This window comes from Streptopelia decaocto (assembly GCF_964273445.1).
Source record: "Streptopelia decaocto genome assembly, chromosome: 1".
NCBI classification, from domain to species: Eukaryota; Metazoa; Chordata; class Aves; order Columbiformes; family Columbidae; genus Streptopelia; species Streptopelia decaocto.
In genome coordinates, this window is record NC_138663.1 from 47,648,822 (window position 1) to 47,674,268 (window position 25,447).

General features: G+C 35.8%; 1 protein-coding gene across 1 annotated transcript; it reads left to right on the forward strand.

Annotated features, from left to right (window-relative positions):
* The first annotated feature begins 1,624 nt into the window (after nucleotides 1-1,624).
* Nucleotides 1,625-25,405, forward strand: EPYC (epiphycan). Its single transcript, XM_082066464.1, has 7 exons — nucleotides 1,625-1,744; nucleotides 3,909-4,089; nucleotides 17,038-17,191; nucleotides 19,925-20,083; nucleotides 21,533-21,735; nucleotides 23,216-23,311; nucleotides 24,823-25,405. Exons 2-7 carry the CDS (start codon nucleotides 3,922-3,924, stop codon nucleotides 24,991-24,993), a joined length of 951 nt encoding a protein of 316 aa, XP_081922590.1. The 5' UTR covers nucleotides 1,625-1,744; nucleotides 3,909-3,921; the 3' UTR covers nucleotides 24,994-25,405.
* Nucleotides 25,406-25,447: the final 42 nt, after the last annotated feature.

The window sequence follows — 25,447 nt, forward strand, 5'->3', positions numbered from 1 at the left end:
CTCCAGCAGATCAACATTTCTACCTAACTTATTGTCACCTGTAAACTTACTGAGGGTGCAGTTGATCCCCTTGTCCAGATCATTGATAAAGAGTTTAAAGAGAACCAGTCCCAGTGCTGAGACCTGGAGAACACCACTCGTGAACAGTCGTCAACTGGATTTAACTCCATTCACCACAATTCTTTGGGCCCAGCCATCCAGCCAGTTCTTTACCCAGTGAAGAATATGCCTGTACAAGCCATGAGTGGCCAATTTCTCCAGGAGAAGGCTGTGGCATATGGTGTCAAAGGCTTTACTAAAGTCTAGGTACACAACATCCACAGCCTCTCCTTCATCCACTAAGTCATCTTGTTATAGAAGGAGATCAGTTTGGGCAAGTAGGATCTGCCTTTGATAAACCCATGCTGGCTGGGCCTGATCACCTGGTTATCTTGCATGTGCCACATGATGGCACTCAAGATGAGCTGCTCCATAATCTTGCCCGACACCAAGGTGCAACTGACAGGCCTGTAATTCTGCTAACATAACTGTTGTTTTTCTATCCTTTGAGCTATCTATCCTCCAAACACTTTCATGTGTCTTGGTTTCCTCAGGCTAACACTAGAAGTTTAACGTTAGACATTCAAATTATGGAGAGCTGGTTTAAAATTAACATGTTGTCAGTGCCTCATGGAAAGTTGGCCTCCTACAATGGTCTTATTGGAAAATTTTGATGTTAAATTAAAAAAAAAAAAAAAAAAAAAAGAAAAGAGAATCAGGTTTGCTTAGCATATTGGAATCTTCTACATGAATCTTATACTTCCCCATAGGTAAAGAATGGGCTGTGCTTTTTCCTAACTGTTAATATAGGACATTAACAGTATTAGCAGACACATTTCATTGAAGAGTTGGAGCAATGATTAGAATGTTCAGAAGAATGGTTGTATGTTGTACAAAATACTGGCAATATAAAAGTAAGCACAGAATTAAGTAGGATCTGATAATAAAGAAAGTAACATCAGTAAGGAAGTGATAGCTTGACTTCTGCTAACATTTTAAAACATATTTCTTGTGTAATAGAAAGTATGATACTACAGCATATGCCCATAATTTCCAGAACATTATAGTAGTTCATATCAATTAAGGAAACGGTATTTCACCTTCAGAGGGAAAAAATACTGTAAAAAGTAGATAATATTATTATTGCCTCATAAATACTTACAGAAAAGTAAAGGGGAAAAAAAGTTCCTCTAAATACATACTAGATAATACTCACAGCAGAAATTCATGTATGTTATCACATACAATGAGTCCCAAAATACAAGTGTAACATATAGGAAAAAATATTAATATGTAATCAAATTTGCTGAAGCCTTGATTTTGGTCATCAGAAAACATGCATTTCTAGATTATCAGAAGACCCAAAAGATTTTTTCCAGAATGCAACTGAGAGTGTTATTGGTATACTTGTATTGTGGTAAGAGCAGTAAGAAATTTGAAGGGAAGGGGTAAAAAGCTGTGACATGAAATAAATGTCATTTGCTACAATAAACCTTTGTTTGACCTTGCTAAAATTCGATTCAGGAAAATCAAATATAAAGGTGATTGAAGCCTGAGAAACTCCCTGGGCTCAGGTCTCCAGCTGAGGGTAGAGGCTGTACCACCTCCCACAGCCCCAGAATGCCACTGCCATTGGTCGGGGTCTAATACCACTGGCTCTGCATTCTGAGTAACTCCATCCCATCTGAGAGATTGGAAGCTAAAGGTAAGTTTTGGTACTTCTCTCTTAGAACAGTTAATTGGATTTTTAATGCTGGAAATATTTTTACAGTATTTGTTTGATTTTATTATGCATAATACTGATTCAAAGGCTGCAGATTGAGGAGACTATTTTTCCCTGGATATGTCTTAATTCCTTCCTGTGAGAGGAGTACATAATCTTCACCAAAATATTTGATCTTGCAGCTGCTGCAGATGCCAATATCATTACAGTGTGTTCCAATATATTACACATAAGGGAAGTAGAGAGACATGCAAACTCTGCAAGTTAGTGCAGATGCTACAGGCATAGGTAAATAATTTTTTTCACAGATATTTTCATTATATTTGCTGGGTTTGTCTGTATAATTACAAAATGAAATACTTACCAAGCCCTATACCATTCAGAAACCTTTTATTTCTAGGCAGTGTGAAACAAAAACAAATTTTAATAATAAGTCATTTTTTACTTAGAAAATGTTTATTCAAGGAAAAATTACACCCGATATGTTAGTATTACATTTTGTGTTAGTAGAGAACATCCATTATATCTGAATCATTTGGAATAAATGATATGCAAAAGAAAAGCAAGACCAAAAACAGTCCTGTCAAAAAGAAGTAGCAGAAAACATAAAGGCAGAGAACAAAACAAAAAGAGCAAAAAGAAAAACCACCAAAAACCAAGTTCCAGTATACCTGAGTTTATTTCAGAGTTTGGTTGCATTTTTATTTAATTTCAGTTTTTTTGTAATGAAGCAGAAAACCTTTAGTAATATTGGAAGCTAATACTGAAAGGTGCAATTCAACTAAGTCTTCTCAAATACAAGCCCAAGTGACTCAAGCTTCTCTCAGCAGCAGCTGAAAAGTCTTTTTGAATAAAGTAAATGAGGGAAAAATGAACGCCTTGTGTTGCTGACCATCCCCAGAGGAATTTCATATCCTCCTGCCTAAACCAGCTTCATAAAGACTTCTTTTCATGAAACTAAAATTCAACTTGTTGCTCAGCACACACATTCAAAAAAATATCTCATGCATTTCTTATACTTAATCTATTTTAAGTAGCTACAGTTTATAAATGAAAAATATAAGTGTGTGCATTATGGCATCACATCAGGAGTAGAATTTATCAGACTTATGCACTGCTCATTATCACTGTCTGTGCTTTTGGTGAAATTAGTGGGAGCTGTAGCCAACTAAATCAAACTATAAGCAAAGAATGCTGAATAGAGCCCTGTGTCAGGTACCTTATAAGGTAAGAATGAATCCATGACTTTCAAGGAATAAGGAATGCATAAACTCTAATATTCAAGCCTAGCATGAGTTTTCTACCATTTTGCTAAAATATGGAGCTTTTAACTGTGGAACACTTAGATTTTAGAATTCTGTTCTCCAAGCAGAGAATCGAGAGAGAACTGTTCTATACTACCATTTCTCACTACTTCAAAAATGGTTTTGATTGAATAATGAAGGAAAGCAGAGTGCTGTCACTCACAGGGCTATGCTTTTTATTTTGCTCCCCAGGTCTTTGTAGAAGTGATGGTCCAAATATGCCACAACATTCAACCAATTAAAATTACATTCTGGCAAAACAACTACTGAGTGAAAAGTGTTTTGATTATTCTTATACAGAGACAACAAAGACAGAGGCCCTCATGTTTTCTAATTTTTTAAATTTTATTTATTTTTTTTAAATGTTGGAGGAGAGAGACAAAATTACATTGTTGTATGTTTCAAAAAATTATTTATTGTGATAGACACAACATAATAATTTAGCTTTCGACTAGTTTCTCAAAAGTTTTTTCTCTAATAGTGCAGTGGAAATAGGTGAAGTTAGATGAAAAGGGGAAAATATGCATATATATCTTTCTTTCACCTCTTCAGGTACTTTGTCATTAAAGCCAGTTTACTTTTATACCAATGAAACTCAATAGATCTTTCATAAAATTATCTAAATGTCAGTATGGCCAAAGCAGTCTGCAGAAATTCTCAGATCCAGGGATTCTTCAAGAAGCATCACAGGATATATCATTGGATCATCATGAATAAATAAGAGTTATCCATTCAGAATAATTGTTTCGTACATATAAGTACTGTATTTGTGAGATTAAATTTTCATAGATTATTTGCAAATACCAGTGTGCCCACATATTGTTCATTTTCTTCTCTTTCAGAAAAGATATCAGAATGCAGATCTTTGCAAATATTTTTCTGGGATTTTTTATCTTTGAGTCTGTTGGAGCTGCACCTATCTCTGATACCGTAATTTATGATTCTGAATTCTATGACCTACCGCTTGGAGAACTGCCTCACCCATTTGTCTATGATGAAAACGAGCCATCTGATCAATTAGAGGTAAACAGAACTTCATTTATTTTATCTTTCTAAAGTGCACAAATGTAGTGGCTACTGGGGAGTTTCTGTTGGCCACAAAAACTTTTACCAGACATATCTACTCATGTGGTTGATATTGCCTTTGGTTGATCAACAGTTTTCTGTTCTAATAACACACCATAGTTCATTCACATTTTCCCTAATCTACAAATGTGGCCAAAATATTTCCTGTTTTTTTTTTGTTTTATTTTGTTTTGTTTTGTTTTGTTTTGTTTGTGGTAATCTTTGAGAGCAGATGAAAGCTACCATGCTTCCCTCAGGTTTCCTTGCATTGCCACAAATTCTGTTGGAGATTGTCCTCATGGTTTATCTGTCTGGATAAGGCATGAAGGCAGGTGGGATAGGACATCCAGCAGTCCCCATTAAATGAGGTTGTAAAACCTGCTTCCTGAGGTCATTTTTAAAATAGATATGTTCAATACAAGTATTTCAGGCTATAAATGCTAGTGGTTTATACTTCTGTTAGGAAAGCAGGCAGAAGGAAGTAGAGAGGAAAGGGAAAAGCACTTGAATTGAAAAACAGGAAAGTAAGAAAGATTACTGAAGAAAAACTGTTGAAATTCTGTTATCCTATGAGATAGTAAGATACGTTGCCTGTACAAGCAAGGGACTCCATTTGTTGACTTGAACACCTCCTTCTCCTCCTGCACTCCTGTATTTGTTTGCATTACTAAAAATCTACATTAATTTTAATCTAACTCTGCTGGGCACAACTTCCCTGAAGGTGATATATACACAGTATTATCCAGGGTTGCATGCAATAGATGTTGAGTGAAAATATAATATTTAAGTAATATTATGGGGGGGTTGCTACTACCTATAATACTTTAGTACTTTTTTTCCCATTACCTTACATAATTCATTAAAATATTTTCCTTTTATTGATTCACGATTGCAGTAGGAGGGACAGGAGCTTTCACCAAGGTGAGATCAAAATTAGGTAGCATCTTCAAAAGCAAAAGACAGAGACAATTTAAGAATAAATATATACCAAAACCAGAGAACTGAAGAGATAAATATCATCTCAAAGTTTGCATTAAGGTCAGAACTTTACGGTTTGGAGGATATATATTTTCTCATCTAGGAAGGACTGAGAAGGACTTTGCTCTAAATAACTTATTTTGCCTTTGGCTAGCTTCCTTGTGCCACACAGAATCTAAGCTCTTTACAAGCCCACACATTTGATCTTTCTTCCCTGATAAAGTCACATCCACTTTTAGCCATGGGATACTTGTGCTCTCTCTATTTCACATTGACTAATAAATCACAGTTCCTGTCTTCCTTTGCTCTTAAACATAAAGTCCTTATCAGTCCTACAGAAATGGCTTCCTTGCCACAAATGAGTGATGCTCTTTTATATGTGCCTCACGATAGAGATTTTCCCATTCAAGCAATGGATTAGTAATGGACCAAGTGATAGGTGGGACTCTTGTGCTGTGCTCTCTCTATGAGGTCCTATGAAAATGAAGCATGAGATGAGCTTATGAGTGAAAGATAGAAAAAAGGCAAAGCTACTAAGGTTCTTTTCCAGCTGAACAGAAATTCTGAATGACCAATATTGTACCCGACAAGAACAGATACAACAGATGCTATCACAGGTTGCTTTCTTTATGGAAGCATGGAATATGCAGAGTCCAAAAAGTCTTTTCATTTCCTCTTGTAAACTTCTTTTCCAGAGCAGGATTGTCTCCCATTACTGAGTTCTTCAGACAGTCTTCTTAAAACTCATCAAGTGAAGGTCATCCATCACAGCAGTTGGAAGGAATGTTATTTTGCATATGGACGGATCTCTCTCTGAGAGTCTTTATTTCCTAGATGCTTAGCCAAATTTTTTTTTGCTTACATTCCTCTTACCATGTTCCACCCCATACTTGGGAGAGCTCAGAGTTGTCAATGCTGTAGAAATCAAGCAGCTTTAATAGACATGCACTTCAGTGTTGCAAATTATCTTCTAGACACCGAATGTCATTGAAGTCACTAAATTTTTAAACAGAACACATTTGGTTTCTTGATTGTGGTTATGACTTTCCTCCCTACAATCTTGTTATCATAAAGATGTAAAATACACAAGTGGCTCTATGTGTAAAACCCAGTATTTATGCAAGGTCATGGGTTAGTTTTTATTATGCATAGCTTAAATGATGAGCAATTCCACAGAGACTCATAGAAACAGCAGGCCTTCATTAGATGTACCCTGTGTACAGTAACCCTTTAGGGCCTGATTTAAGGCCTCCATTTCCTTTTAGGGAACTGGATCATGTCTTTAGCCTTCCGAAATAGTGGGAAAAAACAAAACAGCCAAACAAAATAACATTTTCTCTTGTTGCTGTCTTCTTTTTCCTTGTGAAGTATATATGCCAGAAATGAAGTGTCTGCGTGTATACACATACACAATTCATTGGCTTGTTAAAATTTTTACGACAATCTTTTATCTGGACTACAGCTTTTGATATTTTTACACTTGAAATCTGCCCATTTTTCTCATAGATTTTAGAGTAACTTTAAGGTTTGGAAAGTTACTTAACAATGGGAATCAGAGGTTGTCTAGCATTGCCTGCTAACATCAGCTGATCTGTCTCATTTCTTGCATTCTTTTAATTATATTCAGGAAGTGTACATGGAACACATTTTTTTAGTGAAAAGATTTTTCATGGAGAAAATACTTGTAGCTGTGAATTTCTTGGGAGGATTGTACTGAGTCCTTGACCAAAGCTGTGCATTGACATGTATTAGATGGGTCAAACCTGGACTACAAAATCTGTGGTTTCCAAGTTTCCAGGTGAGTGAGACATGCAACCAAATGAAAAGCAATGTAAAAGAGAAACCTGTTATTAAGGAAGACATTCCGAGGTCTTAAAGGAGAAAGAGACTGCAAAGGAATATCACTGTAAGGTAGTATACAAGCTTTTTGTTGAATCTGTCTTCTGAATCTGACAGTTACAACAGTATAAAAATCAGCTGCTGCATTGCCTCTTTTCTACAAAGTTCCATTATCTTTTTTCAATGAATATTTATATCACGATAGGGTCCAGAGGCCCCAGTCAAGACTGGGTCTTCATTGTCCCAGCCGCTCTGCAAAAATATACAAAGACAGATATCCTCCTTTAAAATTGATACAATCAATCCAGACTGTCAAAGGCATTCTAGTGTAAGCTTCTCACTGGTAAAAGAGAAGGTTCAGAGATTTTCCCTCTTTGAAACTAAAACTTTGTTTGGATAGTGTGTGAGAAGAATCAATTGTGGAGAGAGAAATTCCTGTGTACATCACCTACTAATGTCTAACAAAATCATCAGTGCCTGTTAAACATAATCAGTCCATTTTCCTTCAGGTATGAAAAGCTGAGTTAGAAAAATAAGAAGTGAAAATATAGGCACATAAGAAAAACATTTTCCTGAACAAAATAGGCTATCAGTGAGGCTGAGAAGGAAGGGAGCTACCCTAGTACTGACTAAGCAGCAAAACAAAGGGAGTTAAATACAGATTGGCATGGGTCAGTGTACACAGAAGTGAGCTGGAAAGTACGATCCACAAAACAGTCAGAAACAACTACTGAGAAATATTTGAACCTGCATTAGCTTGTTGAATTTTAATGGAATTGAAAATATTCGGGTGCGTTCACAAAAATCAGGACTTGAATTATACACACATATTCACTTATATATATGTGCACATGCACACAAAGCTTCTCTCCTGTTGCCGTTAACACACATGAAGATGGACCTTGTGCAATAACTCCTTCCTGCCATTCTGCAGAGTTGACAGAGGCTTACACTCCTGTTTCTCTCTTTGTGGCAGGTATCTGATTAAATAAGATATCAAGACGGATTTGCAATGACTTTTCAGAACATGTCATACACACTTAAAAAAAATATATATTTATTGGTACAAGCAATGTAGAAATCAGATAACTATAAGTTGATAATTAAATTTATCGGTCCAAGCTTTATCCTCAAATAGGATTTTTTCTATTTTTTCAGAAAGCTTTTGGCTACAACTCTTACATTCACTTGACTGTTCATAACTGATTCTATATGCTTCTGTACAGATGTCTTCACAAAGGGTGAACACTTCTGTGGAATAAAAAGTAGTCATGAAATACCTGACTGATGTTTAGACTGTTTTGTCATATAGCAAAAGCAAATAGCAAAAATACCACAAGACAGAAAAGGAAGGATTTGAAGTAGCATGTTAGTCCCTAAGTTCTAGTACAACAATTCAAGAAGAGCTCGTCTCACCTGCTTAGTTACCTGAAATGTTATAAAGACTAAGTGTGCTGGCCAAGACATTCTCAAGCACCTAAAACTCATCCTGGGTGTGATATTAGGTACCACTACTTTAGCTGAACAGAGTAACTACATCCTTCTTCTTGACTCACACTGAGTAAGATTCTCGAAGTAGTTGTCCTGGTCTGAAGCCACCTAAATTGGTCCAGATGGGGTCATTGCTTAAGAGTAACTATTATAATGCCTGAAATTCCTGTGAGAGTGGTGACAGATGAAACTCCACAATGAGATTACATAGACCATTTACAGTACATACTTGCTACCTCAATTTCCCTGGTCACTTAAACTTTATTTTTTCCCCTAGACTTCCAGTTTTGACACTTCTTCCAGATGGAAGTAATGTGCCTCATCCCTACTTATGTGGGATATGAAACAAGGATACAGATATTTTAGAAAATTACCCCAAATTCCTAAATTGTACCCATAGCTATGTATTTTTTCTGAACACTGTGAAACTAAATAACATTTGCATTTCTATCAAATTTAAAAATCACTTAAGATAAAAATTATTTTAGAGACAAACAAACTAGGACCCAGAACACGGTTTGGTACACAGCTCAGAGTGAGGAGTGTTGTGGTTCTGCTCTGACTGTCCTCTAACTCATTTCTATCTGCACTCATATTTAGTGATTGTCTAATGCATGGGACACCAATAATCTTTTGAAAAGGTCCCAGGTCTCAGTTCCTTTCATATTAGTCTACATAATCATGTTTCCTATGGCTTGTTCTCTTCTCCTGCCACTAATTTTGCATCTTTGGATGTATTCTGACTTTGTTTCAACATCTCATACAAACATACCTCTGACCATCATTTAGTGGCTAGGATGTCTGTCTCCTGGGAAAGAGATTTTTGGAGCATCAGCCTCCTCAGGCTAGCAACTTATATCTCAGGTCTCTTGCTTCTTGGATGAATGGAGAACCAGCACGTTTGTTTTCATCTGAACTGAAATGGAGTAAAACCAGTGTGAAAATTTAGAAGATGGGATCTTTGAATTACTTAGGTGCAGGAATGCCTCATTCCATACACAAATAGTCCTAAGTCTGAGACAGATAGCTCAATGAATTCTTTGGAACACGCACAATTGTAAAGCCCTAATCAAATTTATGCCTGAATTCTTAGCTGCATAATATGTATCAGACACCTGAGTTAGCTAAGTAAAACTCCACTGAATTTCTTTCCTTATATTCCTCAATGCAACCTTGTACCTTGCTAGATGCTTCAAGACATCATAGAATCATAGAATGTCCTGTAGTTGGAAGGATTCCTTCAATTGTTGAGCCAGCATAGTTATAGTTTTTAATGATTTGTTTTGTTTAAATAAAAAGAGAGTATACAAATGCTACTGCAGATATTGTATATATTTCATAGCAGCACAATCCCTATTGTGATATCACAGAAATCTGGGGATTGAAAATTTACTTTGAGTGCTATTTCTCAGGAGTGGTTTTGGCTCTGGCTTTCTTTACAGATTTAAGGTTGAACCAGCTTCCAATTTCTGCTTTATAACTCGCAATCCTGACTTAGCTTTTATTAATAGAAGGGGAAATAGTAGCTGTGGATAAAATAGCTGCAGCTATTGATCCTGGATGTAGAGTTCAGATCACATGTTCAAGAAAAAATAAGAAGTACAAAAAATTAAAGTGCAGGAAAAATGTTCTCTCTTTTTTTTTTTTTTTTTTTAAATTGGTGTTCCTTATTTTTAGGTTGTATAGCAATGCCCATTGTTGTGATACAGAATGTCCTTCCCAGTGGCAGGCAATGCATCACACCCATGCTCCTGTCCTCAGTACTTTCTTCCTTGCACTAGATTAATGTCCTGGACCTGTCACTAAATGTTAACTGATCTTACAATGACAGGACCTTTCTATGCAGCATAACAGTCCACACTGTGAAGACGAACCTAAACTATTAGAAACTTCTCTAGTTCTGAAGATACACAACCTCATGAGCACTATGTCTTTATCACTGCGGGCTACCTGCATGTATGGGATTGGATCAAATCATGTGAAATAGTTTTGCATTATAAGCTGAGAAATGAGAGGAAGAGCACATCTGACACCAGACTTTGGCCTTGATGTCTGGTAGAAAACATGGTTGCCTCTGTATCATCTGCTTTACATCCAAAGGAAGACGGAGAGGGACCTCAGGAAGTTGATCATAATCTATGTGTGCTAAACCACCCTAAGGAAGTAATTCCTCCTCCACTGACTGCACCAGGAGTGTCACAAGACTAAGCTACTAAATAGGACACTTAAATTCAATGTTTGACGTTAAAATGAGTGAATCTGGTTGTAGTTCAACCATTTGGTCGTAGTTCAGATTCAAAACAATCACAGTGCGTTTCAGAAAAGCCAGGCTGGTGAACTGTGCAAAAGCATGTTCAGCTGCAGCAGTGATGGGTCTGCCCGGACCGAATGAGGAAACATGCTTGAAACCCTGAACCCTCCTTTATGGCAAGCTCTGGAAGTTCAACTGAAGCAGCCTTTTATCACAGGTCTGAGGGTTTCTGATAGATAGTCTGGCCTTCTGAGTGACCTACAAATTTGTTTGTCTGGCTTTCTCTGTCTACTTTGTGGTTTGGATCAGCAAGAGCTCCTGTGGAAATCTTAATTAAATAGCTGGAACTAGTTTTCAGTCCTTTTGTGCTTTAAAATAGTGCAAAAAGCCCTGTTCTGATTTCTAAAACTGCCATATTTCTCTTTCAAATTTTATATCTTGCAAAACTTCAGCACTGTTCCAAAGAGAAGCATCTGCTGTAGGCTAACTTGTATATTACATAGCCCTCAAAGCAGAATGTTAGAAATAAAATCTGTAATTTCAATGACATTGCTGGAATGAGGCTTTGACTTCATTTGTACTCATAGAAATTAGCTCCATTTATATGGACTTCCCTAATTCTCAGGCAACAGAATTAGTAAGTAAAATCTCTGTAGGAATACTGTGCAGCATAAACGTTTTTACTCAGCTAAAATCAGACATGACATAGATACACTTACTTTTAAGACAAGAAGCTTTAGGATATTCTGTGGTAAAGGTGTTAAAAAATGGCTTATTTTTCTAGGACTAATTATAAGAACTTCAGAGTCTACCTATATTTTCCAAGGCAGAAGCCACAGACATTCAATTCTAGAGAACTATGTTACAGTTCTAGAGCTCTGTAGCTTAAATGTTAACATAGATTTGACTAAAGTATGAGTAGAAAATTACATGTTTATGTGTGTAAGACCCAGCAGAAACAACAAAATAACTTAAAAAATTAGAAGGCTTAAAGGGTTAAAAGAGTGGCTTGCATTGTTAATGAAGAACACTGTACCCAACTGCACCATTTCCAGAACACTCTTCCCAGCAGCATAACTGAGAAATGTGTTGTTTATGCCAAAATCAAAGGTCCTGCACCCTGATAATGTCATAGCACAGATGACTTGTCAGTGAAGACCCTTCAACCTAGCACTAGCAGACAAGAAATAAGGCTGTAGAATACAATGTATACAATACAATACATACCATTCCTTTCCATGCTAGCCATCATGAAATCACATTCCCAATGAGGAAAAGGAGCCAATGGGCAGCAACCTGGCATAAGATTCATGGATGCTAGAGCATCCCAGACTCTGAGGAAAAAGACTGCCCCATAACAGCTGGTGAATCTTAAAAGAAGATAAAATCCTCTCCAAAGGTTAATCTTCAATGCTTGTCAAGAAGAACCCCAGAGTCCTTTCAGTAGCTTTTGTCCATTGTCTTCTGTGTTTCTGGCCAGATCACTCAGGCATACAGATTAAGGTATGTGGGAGTATGTGGGTGTAAATGTATAAGTGATTAAAATCTGAGAGAACAAGTGTGATTAGATAAAATCAGTTTACTTAGATTTTTTTTTTTTTTTAAATATCACCTTCCCTTTCCCCAAGGTCTCCCTGAGTTTTATTACACTAATTTATCCACACAACTTATTTATGTAGCTCTAAACAGGAAAATTATAATTTATTTGAACTGCAGAATTTGCAGTCTAAGTAGTTATTGCATTAACATGCAGTGTCTCATCTGTTTATTTTTAAGATAGAACAATAGAAGAAAGAAGACTTTAAAAGCAAACTTCAAGAAGAAACAAGTATGAGCCACTTTTGGAAAGGAAACCAAACCAAAAACCTCTACCATAATTGGACATTTTCTTATAAGACTTTGGTAGTTTCAAAACAGCTGTGGGGGGAACTAGTTCTTTTTGATGGGTTAGTGTGTGGTACAACAGACCCTTAAATGTTATAATGTCTCTTTTTAAGTTCTGAACTTTTGTTTGTGTTTTTAAGTATATGTTTTGCAGTAAAAGAAGCACTGAAACAGGACACTCTTCAAATTCTCATGTGGATTTTAACTTATTACATGTAACATATCAACTTTGATCCTAAAAGATGTAGACACAAAACAATAGACAAAACATCTGCCACTGGAATTACACTACCTCAGAAGTAAAATGTGGCAACTGATGGCTTCCAGCCTTGTCATTTACCTCTTTAAATCTATTTATTTTCTGTAGTACTCTTATCTACATTTCTATTCTGTTCCACCCCTACTGACTCCTAGCCCACAGATACTCTTTCATCGTTTCATCGTTGTTTTTTTTCCTTTTTTTTTTTTTTTTTTACAGCTCTGTCTCCTGGGCCATTTCTAATCTTAAAAATCTTTTCATTTGTCTCACCTCCTTTTCAGCCAATGGTGAAAGAGAGACAGCCAAAAAGCCCATCCCAAATGCATCATCTGTGGACAGTGGCTGCAGATGCTTTTTAGAAGTTTAATCATGTTCTCTGCTGACTGTGAAAGGATGCTAGCATAGACTAGATACCTAGCCTATGGATGACTGACGTTACAAGTTGACTTTTACCAATTGTATTTTATTGCTCATTGAAACCTTCAAATTTCCATGCACTTGAGTTTTGTAACTTCCTGGTCTAAAAGTGACTCTAAATTGGCTATACACATTAAGGAGTTTCATTTATAAATGTAGTCACATTAGGTAAATATAGGATGGGGAAAAGTAAATACTCTATGCAATCTTAGGGAAGATATTACTTTGCTTACAGCATGCTCTTTGGCTAATATTCTTCACTGCTATTCTCTAAATCTCTTGATTGACAAAGTAAGGTAACTATTAACCCCATAGTTAGATGGCTAAAGGTAGGTCATGTGTTTCCCTTTCAGTGTTTTCTTATGCCATGTATTAAATCCAGCTTGGAAGGCTGACTATAATTTGAAGACTTGCAACTATTGGCAAAGAGAAACATGCTTTATTGTATTTCTCTACAATATTCTTCCTACTTTGTAATTTTTCATAAAGAATATTACTTAGAGTAACAAAGGAAATACAAGCTCGCCCCTAAACCCAAAAAAACCCTATGGACAACTATATCATTAAGTTATATAGAATAATTTCTGCTTCAATTTTTTCAGTAAAGTGCCTGTTGCCAAAAATAAACAAACATCTGGAAGCTGAAGGATCATTCTGTACAGCATATAGTCCAAGTAACATCTTTGTCTTGTTACAATCTTGCGTGATTTATTAAATATGTAGAAGATAGAAAGCTGCATGGACCAGATGACCGATAATTGCAAACAGACTTTTACCTTTAGGTTACTGGTTCAAGTCCAACCCACATACAGCTCGTGCTTGGGTCTGAGATGTAATACACACATATCAGTAAACTCCTACTCTCTTACCAGTGTAAAAATGGCAGCACCATAAAATCCATTGTAGTATTTGTTATTTTTTATGGCAGTCACAACTGGACAACTGGTGAAACAGACTGAATAGGTATTGATGCTAACTGCTTGGAACAATTTCTCTGGAACCCAGATTTAGCACACTTGGAACGAAACTATGGGGAGACTTTCAACTGTGCATCTTGAAAACTAGATAATGTCCTGTAATAAAAAAAGAGAACAGACTTAATGGAAGCTAATGCCTCTGCTTTGGTACCAAACAGCCACAGTGATTAATCCACTAGGAACACCTGAGAAAGCATAAAGCAAACACAAATCTCAAGCTAGTAAATTCCATACAGTATGCCCTCAAATACTGAGAAAAGAGGCAGACAGTATAGATGACCCAAATCCCATAACAACTGAAAGGAACATTAGGTCTGAAGCCTATTTACAAAGTGTATCTTGAAAATGCTTTTCTCCAGAATGTTATTTCCAGTAGAACTGTCACAAAAGATGCATACAAAGGCATTGACAGGTCTCAAAATTTCTGCATTTTGTTTCAAAGTTAAGAACAGGGACTCTTATCTGATTTCCATAAAACTGGTGAAGAAGTAGACCACATGTGCAAGCACTTCAGTGCAGTACTACCTTGGGTCAATAAAAGTCTGGAATGCCCCTCTCCCTCTAGGCTTCCTCCATTCGGAGAACATCTGTCCCATTTCCTTTGTTCCCAAAGTCGTCTTTTGATTTGTCCCCAAGTCCATTCCTGGTTAAGCTGTTTTACTGTCAGTGCTGCAGATGGGAACATTGTGTAGTTGTCTGCACAAAGCAACAAGGTACATCCTTGTTCTTGCTTATACCAACAGGTTACTCAGTCATAGTTCACCTGAAGTTCATCTTGCTCACCTGATCACAATCTGTTTTGCAAAATTATGGTTGTAGTAACTGTATCAGGTCATTTTTATCCATAAAGCTACTTACTAATTTTATCTACAGCTTATTGGAATACAACTAAAGAAGATACAGAGAACCTGTAGTGTGCTCTGGCAAAATCTGAGTCTGTGAGGTTCAGAGTGCTTCCTGGTTTTTCATTGCTTCCATATTCTCTGCCTTCAGTGAAACTAATTGGTGCAAAATATTTGAACTTACAGCCACTATACGACTTAAAGAAAATTACTTCTGTGCAAAAAGTGGGGTTTAGATTATTATTTACATCTTCTCAGGCAGTCTATGATCAAAATGATTAATACTGCTTGTAATGATACATAGCTACACTGCACTCCAGAGAGTGAAATATTTTCTTGCAAATTTTGGTACATATATACACACATACAAATGTATATAGGTACTTCATATAAATATATTTAAAGTCTATCCTATCCAGGCATAAGAAGACAAAAATAACTCTATTTGCTGAATATTACATAATTAAGAACAGAGACTCAAACAGAGATTAGAATATAGCAAAAGCTTTGCTCGTGCTTGGGACCTAGATCTCAGGTGTGTTAGTTTCTTTAACTTGTATGGTCTACATAGGAAGCTTAATTTAAAAAATCCTTACCACTTGTCCAGTCTGGATGCCATCTACTTTTACTTGTCTTTTACAACTAGAATTTATGAGCACTAGTGTGAGTGATTTCAGCAACCAATTCTCCATGTGGACAGCAGAGCCAGCAGTAAATGGCGGCTGATCTCAAAACAGATGTTTGGTCAGGGGAAAAAACTCAAGATTCAATAGTTTTATGGTGGTGGTGTGCTAGAAGGTTGTAGTGGGGGAAAATCTTTATAAAAGCATAATTTTAGGCTTATGTGCCTTCACGCTTGGGATAAATATACTGTGACAAAATTCCTACTTTTGATCATGCTTTAGATCTAGGCTAAGTAGTGTTAACTACAGCACAGGGGTGCAGCACCCACAGGGGTGGATCTATTAACTAACTTTAAAACAGTATCTCAGATGTACAAAGCCTTGTAAGGACACTAATTCATTGTTGGAGAGCTAAAAAAAAAAAAAGAAAAAAAAAACCCAAACAAACAAAGAAAAATTCAATTTTCAAAGGACATCCTGGTGTGGTCAAACAATATTATTACACATGGGGAAATCAAGATATAGTGGTAAAGTAAACTGCAAAGATCACACAACTGGAGCAGATTCTCAGTGTCGGTGATTACAGTAAACCACTCTGCCTGTTTACAAATGTAGGCCCCTCTGCAACAAGCCTGGAAAGTCTGCAATATTCTTTTTATGAGGGTTTGACGTGAGGCAAGAAAATCAATACATCTTCATTTTTATGCCAAAGTTGTCATATAGCAAAATCAACAGAATGCGTCTTTAGAATTAGAGTTAACATAATAAAATTCACTAGTTTATATTATCAAGATTTCAGAAAAAAAAATGACAAAAACCACTGCCAACATATTAATAAGTAGTATGTGAACTTAGAATTCAGAATTCTTAGATAATAGCATTTTAAAATCATGTTAGTGTTCTTAAAACAGAGTCTGAACAGCTACTTCAGGTTTGGATTTATGCTGGTACAATTTACAATTCTGTGGTCAAATGGCTTGCATCTTTTTGACGTTTCAGAGAAAATTTTAATTTGCCACACAGAATATATCAATTTTTATCACAAATCTAATTTAACTTCAAATAAATGTGGAAAAAGCTAATGAAGTGGATGCACTGTGCATACTTGTGTGCACACAACAAAACATTTATCACACTGAGATAAAAAGTGAATAAGTGTGTCGGAGTTTCATGAAATGTTTACACACCATCTAAATTCATTATAGCTGCTGAATAAAATGCAGCTCAAGCACTAAACCTCAGAACATATATGACCTCTAGTGGGAGAATATGAATAACTGGAAGAGAAACAGCTGCCAGTGAAAGCAAACAGTAACATCTTCTGTTCCCTCTTAATTTTTCCTAGACAGAGATTGGGACAGCGCTACCTTCTGTAATTCAAGAGAGTTATTCTTCTGCACCACTCACAGAAGAACATGAGGAGGAAGCATCAACTCCAAAATTAATTGATGGGTCTTCAGCACAGGGGTCTGGGGTTCTTGGACCCCAAACTCAAGATGGTTAGTAGGGAAGAGAAATGAGTTTTGCATGTGTAGCTTTGCTTTTGAGTGAGCCCACTATGCTTGTATATGAATGATTACCTCTCTTACTGAAAAGACTATACCTGTCCTACTGTAGAGAAGTATAACATGTCTATCTTGAATGTTCTGAAGTTAGATGGGTGCCTAGTCAAAATGTTTCCTCACTATTTCTCTATGAAAATGTGTGCTAACGAAGATTTTTTTCAAATAGAGTTTCATTAACCCTTCAAACTTAGAACATTCAAAAAATCGGTAATGATTGGCAAATGCTACCACTACTTTTTAATTGACTTAGATTTTAATATCATTACCAACTCATTTTGTTTTATAATGATTTGATACAGGATTTTTATAAATGTGTTAATACAAAATATAATTAAACTGTTGAAGAATTTCTGACTGTGCAAATTAAAAGCTTAAGAAAACTTAAGAAAGTGGTACCATTTAGAAATTTTGGGTGAAGATGATTTTCTGTTCTTCTGACTAGCTATAGTGAAATAAGAACTTTCTACATCTCACCGGGGAAACACAATCTGTTCCTCTCCCACACAAACATGTGATGTTAATAACTGACATTTGTTAGCAGCTACTCTAAACTCTTGTAGTTGAAGTTTACTCAAGTTATCCACTGCTGTGATGGGTCTATGATCAACATACAAAACCAGGAAAAGCCTATTTTTACTATAACTGAGTGCCATAGAAGACAAATGGGAAAAAAAAAAAAAAAGAAAAAAAAAAAAAGGAAAAAAAGAACTCATGCTTCCAAAATTGTGTGTTCAGTGAAATTAATCATTTCTAGTCTTGTTTTTATACACATTACTAGTGAGCCTTGACCAGGCGAAAAAAAAAAAAAAAAACAAAACAAAACAAACCAGCAGTGTCAAAACAAACAAAATTTGAAATAATAGTTTCCCAGGACAGTTCGGAAAAAAAACCCACACAATTTGAAAGCTGCAGGATGTTACAAAACATTTCACATAAAAGTTACATCTTATGAATTCCATATCTGTCAACATTTTTGAGCACTGAATACAAATCAACTAGTGCATCAACTAAAGATATGCATGGGAAGCTCAAGGCTGTAATGTATCACATCAGATCTTATTTGTATCTTTATTTTTTTTTAGCAACATATTTCCATGTCAGATGTTGCTGCTGTTCTTGGCTTAGTACTGGATAGAAGAGTACAAGACTCAGGAATGTCAAGCCAAGTCCATTTTTCTTGTTGATATATTTCTGAATCCTTCCCATACTTCTGTCCTTGTTCAGTCTACACCAGCCATGGGTGACAAATACCCCTCCTCCGAGATCAAAAATAGTACAGAAGGGGAAAACTCTCTTCCTGTACTATGTTGCAATACTTTGAAAAAATAGCAGCCATCCTGAATTCTACATTCATTTGGGCCTACATTTGCTGGAATGGTTCAAGGCGTGACAGCTTATTTTTTCCCTGTGTCAGGCTTGCTCCCTGTAGCTAATTTAAAACGTCTTGTGGAAGAAGTTATAGAAAGTATAAGAACAGCCTCATCTCTCCAGATATGTTAGTCCTGGATGCCCAAGTAGAGATTTTCAAATAAAAGAGTCACTGATTACTTAACCTTGCCTGAAAAGACACCACATATATAGCCTGCCCTTCAGTTAGTTATTTCTGCCTGTTAGTAATTGAGACAGATTAAGAAGGTAAATCGTCCATATAGCTACCACTGATCTGGAGAAAAAAAACTAACCTGCAAGGAAAATATTTTCATACTCATTAATTATGATATTATTTTATAAAGTAACCAGAAAAAATCAAAAAACAACAACAACAAAAAAAAACCCAAACAACCAGCCAACTGTTACAAGGACGACAAAAACATGAAACAGAAAAGTATTTCTATGGGAATAAAAGCTAAGAAACAGATATGCTGATTAATCCACATAATCAAAGAAAATATGTATATAAAATGCAATGCACATAGCAACTAGCAAATTTTCCTACTGCAAATTACATTCAAACCACTCAGTGTCATAATTACCACCAAATTAGAATGGTATCATCAAAAGAAACTTCTGAATTTACTGTATTCATGTAGTTCTATGACTGAGATGAATTGACTTGATTTTTCATTTTCATGAACTTCTAGTGGTAACCAAGTGTTTCATGTGTTCTTCCAGTTATCTTGACTCAGACTGAGAGAGAAATTTTTCATGATGCTGAATTTCTGAATCAGAAAATGTAATTAAGCAACTTGCAAAGGAAATTGAGGTTCTTCTTCATAGCTCTGTAGAAAAACATTAATTCCCTTACAAATTATTCGGAAGTACTATTTACAGAAACAAACTTGGGAAATCATAACAAGTTTTAGTCATCTGATCTTATTTGTCCATCTTGATGGAAGTGCACATTTGCCATTTTAGGGGGAAACTGATCTTTGGTTGGCTGTTACCACTTAATATTTTATGTATCTTGTTATAGTCTGAGAAACACTGTATCAGAAAAGTTAAATGACCTTCTAATAAGCATAGAGAGAAAAAAAATAGTCTTAAGAGGAATTTAATCACTTTATTGTTGCAATTGTGTGATGTGGTGATCAAAACAGAATGGGAATGAATTTTATCACTGACAAAATCTTATAGTTATGTGCTTAGGTGAGCATTTACTTGTAGTACTTTAAACATATTTTTTCTACTTTTTTTTAACAAACTGTTTTGTTTTATATTCTTTGATAGGTCTTCCCACTTGCATTTTGTGTACATGCATAGGGACCACAGTCTACTGTGATGATCGTGAACTTGATGCTGTTCCACCACTGCCTAAGAAAACTATGTATTTCTACTCACGCTACAACAGAATCAAGAAGATCAACAGAAATGACTTTGCTAACTTAAGTATGGAGAGTAGTATTGGTGCAATTAGCTTTCATTTGTATTATTTCTGGCTCATACTAATCTAAGACATAGTGATTCATTTTATGTAATGTATGATAATGGTAGGATTGCACACATAAATGCATATGGAAAAGTGGTTTCATACTTATGAACACAAAGGTCAGTACTGCAAATGCAGGTTCTCTGTCAAATTTCTGAATTATTAGAAATAACACCATTCATGTATCTTTTTGCTGTTACTTGTCATCAGCTTCACAAAGGCAGAAAAAAACCCAAACCTCATGGAGCATTTGTAAAATATTAGAAAGTACTGTTTTCCTAAACAAGACAAGTTCTCTGGTAGACATACTTTCAAATATTTGCAAAGTGTCTGTGTGAAAGGAATATTACTTTTAAATTTTATCTTTATATGTTCATTGGTTTACTCCAGACTTATAGAATCACAGAATCATAGAATTATCTTGGTTTGAAAAGATTCTCAAGATCAAGTCCAACCATTAACCTAACTCTGGCACGAAATCAATGTTCCTAGGAACATCATCTACACATCTTTTAAACACTTCCAGGGATGGTGACTCAACCACTTCCCTGGGCAGCCTGTTCCAATGCCTGACAACCCCTACAGTGAAGAAATTTTTCCTAATATCCAATCTAAACCTCCCCTGGCACAACCTGAGGCCATTTCCTCTTGTCCTATCACTTGTTACTTGGGAGAAGAGACCAACACCCTCAACGGTAGAAAAACCTTCAGTAAATGGAAACTGATAATCCAAACCAATTTGTGGCCTGAATCTGGCCAAAACTGGTGATTTAGAGAGATTATATTTTCACATTTCCTACTTGAGATTCTTAAAGATGCCCGATTTTTCAGGAAGTATTAAGACTACCCTGTTTAGGGATAAGGACTGTTATATATTAACTGCCCTGATATTTAGACAGTGTTCTCTTTTGCCGAACATAAGTTTAATTTTATTTTTTTGATTGGAAAAAGTGGTTGAGTGTATTTTAGGAAAAAGTTGATATATGAAATTTCTTACATATAGGAAAATGTTGACAATAGAGAAACACTTGCAACAAGGTTGTAGAGAACATGTTTATTTCACTTTAAATGTTATTTATCCAAAAGATAACCATTTAAAGATTCCCAGAACACACAGAAATTTTAAAACCATAAACTTCAAAATCTTTCATTGAAAGATGTATGAAAAATGACACAGGCAACTCCAAACAGGATGAGAAGGAAATGTCGATCCTCTTCTTTAGGAGAACTCTTCAAATACAGACCATTGCATTATACACAGAGAGTGAGACCTGTCACATAGTGGGTCAGGAATTGCTCTGATTAAAGACACTTCACTTGTAATTTAAATAATCCATTTGCTTTTCTATTTTTTTAAACTTTCAGGAAATACTTTCTTACATGCTTGTTGTATCTTATTTCTCTGGCAGACAAATTAAAAAGGATTGATTTAACTGCAAACTTTATATCAGAGATCCATGAAGATGCCTTCCGGAGATTGCCCCAACTTGAGGAGCTGGTGCTCCGTGACAATAGGATAAGGCAACTCCCTGAGTTACCATCTACCTTAACATTAATCGATGTCAGCAAGAACAGGCTTGGTCGCAATGGAATACGTAATGAGGCATTCAAAGTAAGTCTGGTTTTGATGCAAAAATCTTTTCTTCCTTTCTCCAAAGGCTGTGGTCAGAAGTGTCACTCTGCAGCAATAAAACTGTTCAGATTATAGGCACCATGACTGTGCTGGCTCGTGGGTAATCTATAAAAATGGGGCCACATGTAAAGGCACTGTCAGCTAGACACAAAACCTCTTTTTATTCTTCTTTACAAAGATCTACACAAGACAAGCAATGGACCACTATGTTTGCATCTATGAACCAGACACCCACATGACTAGCAAAAACTCCAGAAACTTGCTTGATGTTTCCTTAGAATTAGGCAAGAGGGAAGAGCAAAGCTATGGATGCCACTGCTTCAAACTTACTCCAGCATGTATCTTCATGGGAGCTTGCTAGAGGATTTATTAAATTGGTATACTTTCTTTCTACCTTGAAAACCAGCGAAACTGAAACCTTGGAGTGACCATCCTTCCTCAAGAATTTTGGTGGGGAGAAGCAGCTCCTAATTACATGTGAAATCTGAAGTCATTATAGAACATAAGCTAGCTTTGTATGTTAGACCTGGCTCATATGCACTCTTCAATTGCATCTAATAAGGTAGTTGTAACCAGACTTCTCTGAATTCATTCCTTGAAAGACAGCATCTTACTGAAGCAATCAACAGCAATCAAGGTATGTATTGGGAATAGGAATAATGGGCAAAAATCAGTCCCCCAAATTGAGACTCTGACCTATTGCACTTTTCTTCTGCACTCTCCTCATTTTAGCCATGAAGGAATCTCAGTCTTTATCTTCCATATTTGACAAGAACCTTAACCTTGATATCTCAGAGTTCTGTCAGTAGGAATTAAACTAGGACACTACACTCAAAGAAGCAGTTAGGTACCATGATAATTTGTATGTGTAAAAAGGGTACAAAAAGAGAGTATTCTACTGAGGCTTATTGACCTAGTCAAGTTTATATCTTACTATCATGATCATTATCGGGTGAAAGTTGCTTCTTCCACTAAGCCAAGGGAGAAAATGATTTAGCTTTTCAGATAGAATGAGAAAATTATTCTTAGCTCAGTCATTTCTTATACAGTCATAACTTGCTTCAACATCAACACATTTCTGCAAAATTGAGTGAGCTTGTCACAAAAGCAAGAAAACAGATTAGGAAGACTTTCTGCATAATGACTGGGTAAGGCAGTATTTTCACTTCAGAACATCATTGAAATTACATCTGTAATTATTAAGTCTCTAGGCATTTCAAAGATTTTCTTTTCCTTTATTTTAATCCAAACACCTAATCTTTAACAGTAACAGTTCTTAACCTGTGCGAATGAAAGTCCATGGCTGCCTTTGAATTTCTGCCTTTTCAGCCATATCATGCTGAAAGAAAATTTGTTAGCATCCAGTGGTGCTCATTGCAGTGACAGATTTCAAACTTACATGCTAGAGACTTTAAAAAATGTCTGCCATTTTCCCCTTCCTTTTTCCTTCATCCTCTAGGATCTGCATGAACTGCAGCATCTTTACATCACTGACAATAACTTGGATCACATTCCATTGCCGCTCCCTGAAAGCCTCCAGGCTCTTCATCTCCAGGTAGGCTACAAATGCCAAATGGCTCTATATATCATGTTTAAATAGTAAGTGAAACTGGAAAGGGCAACTACTGTCTTGCTTTGTTTCTCCTGTTTATCCAAAAGTGTACTTATTTAACTGAACAAACTAATTGAAACATACAGTTAACTGGTGAATGCAGTATTCTAGAGAAGTAAAATTTAGCTTAGCTAAGCATTAATTATTAGAACTTGTAACCCAATATTTTTCAAACATAAAATGATAGATTTATTGTTAGTACAGATTAAAGTTAGGTTCAGAGCTGTCAAGAGCAACATTAGCCTAAGAGACTTCTAAGGCAGAAAACCTTCACACTGCTCATACAAATGTTCCAAAACAAATGCTTTCAGATACCCAAAGAAAGTTACTTTAAATATTAGTTATATGTATAGCAGTGCATTTCATTCTCTTATTAAATGTCATTCTCAGTTAGTAACATTTTTTCAGGCAAACTTTTCCATCTGAGTGTGCTGGAACATCCCATCCATCATCTTTCCGTATTATTATTTTTTTGCTTTTGCTTTTACTTATACCTTCATTTCTGACTTCTTCCTTTAACCTTTTCTATCTCTGCTTCTTTCCCCTTACCTCCTCTCATACCAGTGCCCAGTTTTGATTATCAGAAGATGTTTCTGTTTATTACATATTACAGAAAAAAAGCTTTGAATAACTGTCCTGGTGTACTGTACATAATTTGGCTTCTATCTTTCAATAAATCTATAGAAATATTCTGCCTGCTAGCTGACTATTTTTTTTCACCTGCCCATGCCTGTAAATTAAATATTCAGTGCTATGTGCTACAGGCCAAAGCTAGTCAGATGGATTTTTTTCCACACCAATTTCTGACTAGCAAAAGAAGGGAAGAATTTCCAGACCTTTCTAGTCTCAATTTCTGACAATATTGTATTGTAGCAATTAATTTTTGAAAATGCTTCACTTCAAGAACAAAAGATCAGTGAAGATAAGGTATATAAGAGGAATTTACATAAAAGGAATAAAACCTAAAGCATTCACTTTTCCCTGTATATCCACAGATGCAGGTTAAGCTAGTGTGAGAGGGCCTGGGGGAAAGAAATTTGTCACAGACCAAATTGCAGATTTGTGCCTTTGAAGGTTGAGGCGTATCAAACTGTCAGATGATAATTATGGTTCTGTGATTTTTGGACTGGCCTGTGCTGGTTCTAATTTGAGCTAATAAGTCTCTTCAATATGATCCTGGAAATGAAAACGCTCTATACTTCTACCAGGCCCCGCCTGCAAAGCCTGTCTCTCTTGCATAATTTAAGTTCCTCGGTTTTGAAGTGCTGCACTGGTCAGGAAATTTTCCCCTCCTCAGGACATTTCTCTGTTGATGACTTGCAGCCACCATCTAGTCCATCGGGTTCAAACAAGTGTCTCTCTAGGCACTGAAAATACATCCATAAATTGTTCTTCAAAGAGTAAAACATTGCTTTCAAGCAACTATTCTGATAGCTTTTTTTTTTTTTTTTTAGAACAACAACATTCAAGAGATGCACGAAGACACTTTCTGCAAAATGAAAGATTTTAGTTATGTACGTAGGGCTCTTGAAGACATCAGACTGGATGGTAATCCCATCAACCTGAGCAGAACACCTTATGCATACATGTGTCTACCCCGTTTGCCAGTTGGTAACCTCATCTAAGCTTTGCCAGAAGCCAATACTGTTGTATGCTATAAGAATATTTAAAGACAAAATATTAACTCACTGCTAGACTAAGCAAGATGTATTTTTTCAAATGTCATTAGTTTGCGAAATATTTCTATTAATAATGAAACTGATGACTGGGACGCAAAGGATAATATGAATGCTAAAGACAAGTCTATTATCTATCCAACTTTACATTGTATAGAAATATCAATAAAAACATTTTACTACAAGAACTGTACTGAAGGCAATATCAATGTAAATGTAAAATTTTATGCTGAATGATTCAGATCAAATGTATGAATTCTAAAGTTAAATAATTTTATATGTTAAAATGTAACTATAAGATAGTAAATAAAGAAATAAAAAATAATTATGAGTACACATTTGAATGTTTATCCCCTTTTCATTTAATTAAATATTTTTCTCAGTGAGACACATACATTTTTCT